This window comes from Panicum virgatum, chromosome 9N (genome assembly GCF_016808335.1).
Source record: "Panicum virgatum strain AP13 chromosome 9N, P.virgatum_v5, whole genome shotgun sequence".
Taxonomy (NCBI): domain Eukaryota; kingdom Viridiplantae; phylum Streptophyta; class Magnoliopsida; order Poales; family Poaceae; genus Panicum; species Panicum virgatum.
In genome coordinates, this window is record NC_053153.1 from 9,511,076 (window position 1) to 9,519,722 (window position 8,647).

The following is an 8,647-nucleotide window of genomic DNA, read 5'->3' on the forward strand; positions in this document are numbered from 1 at the left end:
CTCTTATCTTTATTTCAAGTTTGTCTATCTCCAGATCAGCACACCGCAGGTGGCGAGTGGATCAGCACTTGTCTTTTTAGCTAGCTACGTGGCCCGTGATAATAATGCTCCTAAACCAGCGAGCTTTATCAGCAAAAACCTGTGGCGGCCGTTGCCCGGTATGCGAACATTGCCAGATATCTGTACTACTGTACTTGCACATATCCTAGGCGCAAAATAAAAAATTGCAGCAGCATGAGACGGACCAATCAGACAAGGGAATCACATGAAGCATGTCGTGCCGATTGGCCATTCCTAGCTCCTACTCGATTTTTTTTATTGGAGCAGATCGGTTCGCCTCGTCGCGTCCCCGAAACTGCCGCCGCCTGAACTCTGCTGGTGCCTGGTGCTCTAGCAATCCCATCAGGCAAAGGTGTGTGATCTTCTGGGATCTCTAGCGGTCTGGCTAACCTTTGATTTGTTTCAAGGGCTCCATCGAAGCTCCTTTTGCAAACGGTTTACTAGCTTCAACTTGGTACCAATAGACAGACAGTTTCGGGGCGGGACAAACACGCTCAGCCCCAATGGAGACATAATAATGCACCTGATTCCTTTATCAACAACTGGCTGTAAATTTTGACAGAAGAATGTCACATCCACCACATACAGTTGAGTGGAAATACAGTCGATTTGCATACAGCTCCGGCCATTTTCCTTAATTATCATTGGCTGCTTCACGTTTTCCAGAGATCACCGATCAAAACCATCGTTTCGGTGACAACTTCGGCGGTAAGATGCTAGGAACACTTCTTTCAGTTCATATTCGTCCTTTGTTAAGCCCAATGTAAATACACTTCTGATAAGCCTGACCTGCCGTTATAATAGTCCCACCTGGCGACCAACAGCCACAAGCTTGATCAAAAGACAAATCCACAACTTCTGAGTATGCAGGAACGCTCCCGCGTCATTTTCGTACCATTAACCTCACTTGCTCTGGTCTCGCTTTCTGAACATACGGCGCCAAAATCAAAACTGTCTGAACCTATGACCTATGTAATAATAAACTGAAGAAAATGATCGATTAGTTAGCTGATATGGAGCATGCACCGCATCTTTTTGATAGCACTAATACATGTTTGTATGTAAGACTGTCTCCAACAGTGGAAACCCAAATGCCAGACCTATTTGCTGGTATGGGTCGCGAGCAACAAAAATGTCAGGTACCCAAAACTGTTCTTCTCCAACAGCAGATGCAAAACCGCCCGCTCCTCGCCACCGCTGCTCACCGCCGGCTCCTCCCACCACCGCTGCTCACTGCCGGCTCCTCCTCGCCGCGCCCTGCTCCCCAACATTTCCGCCAGGACACAGCCCGCCGTGCCCCGCTCACCACAGCGGACCCGCCTCGCCTCGCTCCCTGCCGCGCCGGTGGCTCCCCGTAGCTCCCCACCTCGGCGTCGGTGGCAGAGGCCGCTTCTCGCCTCGGCGTCGTCGGCCAAGCCCCGCCTCGCCGCTGCTCCCCGCCTCGGCGTCGTCGGCCACGCCCGCCTCGCTGCCATTCCCCACCTCAGCGTTGTCATTCGCGCCCCGCCTCGGAGTCATCGGCCAGGCCCCGCCTGGCCATGGTCGGCCAAGCCCCGTCGGTCAGCGACTCCCCATTGCGGGCCCACCTCCCGTGCGGCTTCGATTTGGGTCGAGGAGAGAGAGTGACGCAAATTTGCCTACCCTCTTCCCCGGGACGCAAAATGGGTCTCCCCTTTGCCTACTCTGTTGGAGGGCATTTTTTGACTGTTGAGCACCCATTTTGGGTATGGGTAGCGTGATGCCTCTCCTGTTGGAGACAGCCTAATACTTTTAGCAAGAGTTTTACCAGTTTGTGGCTTCAAATGTGCTATGCTTATATTTTTGCCGTTGATTGGTATGTTCCCTACTGAGTTCTGACGCACTGGGAAAATCAACCTTTTCTATTTATTACCCGTTTTTGTTCGCCTATTTTTTTCACAGGTCCCCCTTGCGCATCCAAGTTAACTTGGTCTTTTCCAACTTTACTTGGATAGCCAGGAATTGCTCCATGTACTGTTTTATTTTCTGATGAACTGGCTTCTTTGACATGGATGATGGATGGCCCCAGCCAGCCACCGCTGCTAGTACTACTACTACTTCTAAAGCAGACGGCTGAGTCTTCTTCGCGCGTCGGGGATTATTCCTGTCGGCATTTGCGATCAGCCCGTCACCCCCGTCCATTCTCCCTGAACGCGCCCTCACTATCTTGACACAATTAATGCATCGCACCCAAGGCCCATGGTTGAAATTCCACAGTTCCACCTGCAGCACTCCCAGCTATATATAGAGCTACCATGGGGCGCACCAAAACCAACAGCTACTCAGCTACCTCCTCTTCTCTTCTCTTCTGAGCTCTCCACAGCTCGCGCGCGCGCGCACCGTCTGTTTCCCGGGCTCACTCTCGTGTCCAGTCCAGCGCGTGCGCGTGCGCGAGCCGCCGCCCCCAGTTTCGAACCGACACAGAAAAGCGCGGGCACCGAAGCCGACAGGGCGAGAGAGCTAGTGGCAAGATGGTGAGCATGGTCGCCGACGACGAGAAGCCGCAGCTGCTGTCCAAGAAGGCCGCGTGCAACAGCCACGGCCAGGACTCGTCCTACTTCCTGGGGTGGGAGGAGTACGAGAAGAACCCCTACGACCCCGTCGCCAACCCCGGCGGCATCATCCAGATGGGCCTCGCCGAGAACCAGCTCTCGTTCGACCTCCTCGAGGCTTGGCTGGAGGACAACCCGGACGCGCTCGGCCTCCGCCGCGGCGGCGCCTCCGTCTTCCGCGAGCTCGCGCTCTTCCAGGACTACCACGGCATGCCGGCCTTCAAGAATGTGAGCCTAGCTAGCTAGTAGTTTACTGCTTCCTAGCTAGGCAACCCGGCCACTTGTTGCTGGTGGTGGTTGCTGTAGTATCACTGCAGTGAACTCAACAAAGGCTGACTCACTCCGCAGGCATTGGCGCGGTTCATGTCCGAGCAGCGAGGCTTCAGGGTGGCCTTCGACCCCAGCAACATCGTGCTCACCGCCGGCGCCACCTCGGCCAATGAGGCGCTCGTGTTCTGCCTCGCCGACCACGGCGACGCCTTTCTCATCCCCACGCCATACTACCCAGGGTATGTGTACACCTGGCGCTGCTTTATTTTACTCACCCGCCCTGCCTGCCTGCCCATATGCCAAGGCGTGCAAGTGGCGGCGGCCGCTATTAACTCGCACATGCCGCATGCCGGTGGATGGCTGCTGACCGGGCATGCCCTCCTCTCTCTGTCCGCAGCTTCGACCGCGACCTCAAGTGGCGCACCGGCGCCGAGATCGTGCCCGTGCACTGCACGAGCGCCAACGGCTTCCGGGTGACGCGTGACGCGCTGGACGACGCGTACCGCCGCGCCCAGAGGCGCCGGCTGCGCGTCAAGGGCGTGCTCATCACCAACCCCTCCAACCCGCTGGGCACCACGTCGCCGCGCGCCGACCTGGAGCTCCTCGTCGACTTCGTGGCCGCCAAGGGCATCCACCTCGTCAGCGACGAGATCTACTCCGGCACGGCCTTCGCCGAGCCGGGCTTCGTCAGCGTCCTCGAGGTGGTGGCGGCACGCGGCGGCGCGGCGGCGGACGGCCTGGTGGAGCGCGTGCACGTCGTGTACAGCCTGTCCAAGGACCTGGGCCTCCCGGGCTTCCGCGTGGGCGCCATCTACTCCTCCAGCGCCGCCGTGGTCTCCGCGGCCACCAAGATGTCCAGCTTCGGGCTCGTCTCCTCCCAGACGCAGCACCTCCTGGCGTCGCTCCTGGGCGACCGGGACTTCACTCGGCGGTACATCGCCGAGAACACGCGGCGCATCAAGGAGCGGCGCGAGCAGCTGGCGGAGGGCCTGCGGGCGATCGGCATTGAGGTCCTGGAGGGCAACGCGGGGCTCTTCTGCTGGGTGCGGATGGGCAGCCTGATGCGGAGCCAGTCGTTCGAGGGCGAGATGGAGCTGTGGAAGAAGGTGGTGTTCGAGGTCGGGCTCAACATCTCCCCGGGCTCCTCGTGCCACTGCCGCGAGCCCGGCTGGTTCCGCGTCTGCTTCGCCAACATGTCCGCCAAGACCCTCGACGTCGCCCTCCAGCGCCTCGCCGCCTTCGCCGAGGCCAGCGGCAAGGGCGCCCCCGCGCGCCGCGGCCTCGCCCGCGGCCCCGCCCGGACCATGAGCTGCCCCGTCGCCCGCTTCAGCTGGGCGAACCGCCTCACCCCGGGCTCCGCCGACCGGAAGTCCGAGCGGTAGCCGCGTGCTCGATCCGCTAGCGGAGCGCTACGTACTGTTCATAAACCACCGCCACGTCGCGGCGGCACTAGCTACGGCACAGCATCCTCATTAGCAGTAGGTGATTAGTAACAGTAATTATTCCTTCGTTTTGTTATTGTTCGCGTAATTTTTCCTTGAGCACCGTGGTGCCCGAGGGGCCAGCCACTGCAGTTGGGTGCACTAGGTAGATAGGAGTACTAGGAGCGATCGATCCATGCCCATGCATCGCATCGTGTTTTTTTTTTACCGGGAACCCCTCGGGGTGTTCCGGTCTGTACTATTGGTGTATGTACGCAGTCACCTTCTCATTATTACGAGGATTCTCTACTTATCTATATTATTGGTCAAAAGGAAATAAAGAGTCTGCGCAACAGAAGTATACGCTCTCGGTCTTGGACGCCTCTCTGCTCTTGATCGTGGGGCCGTGCCGGGGCGGTCGGCGCTGGCAGCTTCGCGTCGCCGTCACGTGAAGGTCAAACCCCGTAACCACTTGAGCACCGTCGCTGTCAAAGCTCGCGTCAAGTAGTAGCAGTACTGATAACGAGTCTCTAGGCGTGATGCAATCTACCCCCACCCTACTGTATTGGGTTATTGACTTGACTGCTGGTGCTGCGTTGTCACAGGATACGAGAGAGAGGTTACAACGACGACCGCTCCTATTTGCACGGTTCAGATATGACTTGGACGAAAAGTCGATTTTGTTCCAGGCGATTGCGAGAGACTCAATCATGTACGTTGGTCATGTACCGAGATTTGCGTCGTTTGTCATCTTCCAGATGTATTCCTTTGTATTGTGATTTTTTGTATTGCCGTATTTGTCTATTTGATCTGGCAGCCGCTCAGCCGAAGTGACATAAAGATGATGTCCTTTACAAAGTCTGGCGATAATTCTACACTTTTTTGTCCCACCGTGGAGGGGGGGTGATGAGTTGTGTGGCTATATTTTATTTGTGTGGTCTTGGTTGGAGGGTGGAACAGGTGGACAGTTTTTTTGCATTTGTTTAATTGTGTCGCCGCGCTAACACTTTAAGCCGGAGGGTCACCTAGTACCGGCCGTTACATTTGTCTGTGTAGAGAGTACCTCTAGGTACATTTTTTCCTGTACACCGGAAGGTAAAATATTTTTTTTTAATTTGTTAGCTGGGAAGTCTCCCTATTTCTCATCCCCCCCCCCCCCCGCCCCCGCGGAAGCATATGGTTGTGTACTGTTGCGTACTTGTGTCCGATATATGCGCCGCTTAATTTCCACTTAGTGCGTTCGGCCAGCAGATGTCGTTCTTCAGCTCTTTTAGTTTGGCCGGACGAACATGGTGATCCAGCGCGTTGAGAAGTGGGTTCCAGAGTTTGGGACGAACCCTAGGCATCCCGTGGGGCCGTCCTCTTCCGCGCCTTCAGGGAGGACCCGCGGTGGAGGATCCGTGACACCATCTTCGCCAAATTCAAGCAACGACGAGGCATCTTCTGCAGCGAACATCACCAACCGCTGCTCTCCAAAAGCAGTTTTCGCCATCGTCTCAAAGCTCAGTGAGTTTAAAAAGCAAATTGTTAGGGAAATTGGGTTTGGTGGCATACTCGACATACCTTGCATTAGTAAGATAAATCTGAAGCTTTCTGCGTGGTTGCTTAGTAAGCTCGATAGCGAGGAGAGCTGTTTGGTGTTTGGACCATCCAGACGCATTTATGTTCATGAGGGAGATGTTGGTATTGTCCTTGGTATTCCTTCAAGAGAAATTGATATTTCCACAACGTCGGTGACCGAAGATCAGTTAGATTTGTTGCGTTCGAGCATAGGTTTAGTAGGTTCAGACCCTAGAAGTATCAAGGGTATTGAGTATGTTCTGGAGAAACATCTTGATGACCAGTCTTCATCTCAGGAAATAGATGGTTTCAAAGTGGCTTTTGTAGTTTTCTTTATCGGTCATCTGCTAGCTCCATGTGTCAAGCATGATCAAGTCCACTTGGATTTCTGGGGTGCTTTGAAGAATCCAGGTGCACTTGATAGGTACAACTGGTGCTGTTATATGTATGGTCATGTCCTTGAGGCAGTGAAGAAAGTTCGTACTTAAATTATCAGCAAGGGTCGTGCTACATCATTGTCTGGGTGCCATTATTTCCTCCAAGTCATTCATCTTTTTATCAAATATTGTTGTTACATACATTGAATCTTCTTGTTTCAATCTTACATATTACAATTCATTGCCAGATCCTTTTCTTGGATAATGTTGACCTTAATTGACTGAACAAGCCGCATAAGGTTGTACCTCGGCTAAGAGTTTTTGACCAAGATTCCTTGAAGGTGATGTCTGTCATGTGTGCCAGCCGAGGTGAACAAGACTTTGATCAGTTCACAGGGGTATGTCGTATCATGAATTACTACAATTTTCTTAAGTCTCCAGCTCCCATTTGGGATTTTGGGATGTGTTTTCCTAGTTCATTGTCATTGATTGTTTTAGATTTTGTCGATGGCAGATACGCTCAGCTGAATCTTCTGTATACATGAGGCACACATATCAATCTCCGCATGTAACCCCATCTGTTCGGCCGGCCCATGGTCGTGTAACAATATGTCCAGCATCAAGTTCGCAGCAGGCCAGCACGCATCCGACTAATCAGTTGAATCCGGACTCATATACGTTCAACAACCCTATTGATTTTTCTTTGTATATTCGTCAACGCCATCCAGGGCTGGTATGTACACTCGCAGATTTTCCCTTCTTTTTTGTTGTGGTTTCTGTAGTGTCCCTATTTTTTTCGATGAATGTGTGATGGAACATCTATTTTTCACCCAGGAACGAACATATGCAATCGACTACATCAAGAATTTTAATTCTCTTATCATGAAGGAAATTACCATCTTAAGGGGCTCAATTATGCGGAGGAATGCACATCTCGTCGACTGGCTAGCTGATCACTTTGGTGCTACTCAAATGCAAATGATTCACAAGAAGCCTGCATCATCAGACACTACCACTCCTATTGTCGCTCGAGGCAATGTTACACAAAGTAGAGCGCAAGGTCCGGTCTTCCTCGTTGGATAACTATGTAGTTTGTGACCTCACTTGGAGTGTATTTTTGTCTGTCTCATTTTTTTACCTGCAACTATGTTATTCCTGTATTCAGCTATCCAGCTGCCTCCCAAGAGTACCCCCATCTACATGAAGAGGCATACTCCTGAGCCGGAAGTAACTCCAGCCAAGAAAATTAAAGCCACCCGAGGTGCATGTCATTGTTATCTTTTTTGCCTGGTTTTTGTGTTTTGTTTTGATACACTGCTATATTGATGTTACGAGGAAAATTCACAGTCTGTTGCTTCATGGTTGTCTTGGGCAGAAATTGGCCATGCTCCACCATCTTTTGATTTAGGTATTGAACTTTCAGATGCGACTCCCACGGATAAAATATTTGCATGTCAACCCATTTTTTCACCAGGAGGCCCTTCAGATGCCACCCCCATGGATAAAATCTTTGCCATTCAACCCATGTTGTCACCTATGCAGTGTGCCTCCTCTAAACCACCATCAGCAGTCCCATCTTGTGGACTTGCTGACATATCACCTTTTGATGCTAGCAGACATGAGGCTCAATGTATTATACTTGACATTGTACATGTTACGGAGGAATCAATAGTTCCTAGCGGCAAAGTGTTGTATGGGCAATGGATTACTCGGGCCTTCCAAAAAATAGTAGCACCTGCTGTTCCTGCTCCATGTGTCCCTTGGTCTTTGGAACTTCAACCTTGCAAGCACGCTACGGAACAGATTAACATGCTTATGGAGTGTTGCAAAGAACTATCCGATTCTATGCTCAGACAGTATGTGATTTTCTTTTATGCCCCTGTCCTTAATGATGCAATGAACGTGTTGTTCAGCAAGTGTTGCAAATTGTGCTGTAGAGAATGGGTGGTTAATACACTGCCCAGATACCTTGTACTCAATGGGGCAGAGCTTATCGGTAGTTTTGTCGAAGGAAAGGATGTCGATTCAGACATCATTGACGCTGCATTCCGGCGTTTCCGTCAGATTGATGGCACTGTGCTATGCAGCGGCGTACCAGTACGATGGCGCCAATTCATGGAGACGGACTTTGCGGTAAATCATCATGCCATTCATGCATTTCTACAGTCCTTTTTGTAATTATTACCTTATTGGGTTTTCAATATCAGATGAATTGTTTAGTCGGCTATAGCCCAGAACGTATTCTACCAGTCCTTAATCAGTTTTCGCTTGTTGACTATGCCCTCCCATGCTGCCAAATGGTACATCTATTGCTCCGCTCTTTTTTTGTCTTCTTTGGACACACTTCTCTGCTACGCCTCCTGTGTTACTACACGTGCACACACACGCA

At 52.2% G+C, this 8,647-nt stretch overlaps 1 protein-coding gene across 1 annotated transcript; it reads left to right on the top strand.

The window, feature by feature from the left end:
• Positions 1-2,367: 2,367 nt before the first annotated feature.
• LOC120687243 (1-aminocyclopropane-1-carboxylate synthase 1-like) lies at positions 2,368-4,638 on the top strand. Its single transcript, XM_039969232.1, has 3 exons — positions 2,368-2,858; positions 2,979-3,139; positions 3,298-4,638. The coding sequence occupies exons 1-3, from the start codon at positions 2,550-2,552 to the stop codon at positions 4,280-4,282; spliced, it is 1,455 nt and encodes a 484-aa protein (XP_039825166.1). The 5' UTR covers positions 2,368-2,549; the 3' UTR covers positions 4,283-4,638.
• The last annotated feature ends 4,009 nt before the right edge of the window (positions 4,639-8,647 follow it).

Coding starts and splice junctions, on each gene's coding strand:
- LOC120687243 (XM_039969232.1), top strand. CDS start 2,550: ATGGTGAGCATGGTCGCCGACGACGAGAAGCCGCAGCTGCTGTCCAAG. Junction 2,859..2,978: donor GCATGCCGGCCTTCAAGAAT/GTGAGCCTAGCT, acceptor CTCACTCCGCAG/GCATTGGCGCGGTTCATGTC. Junction 3,140..3,297: donor CCCACGCCATACTACCCAGG/GTATGTGTACAC, acceptor CTCTGTCCGCAG/CTTCGACCGCGACCTCAAGT.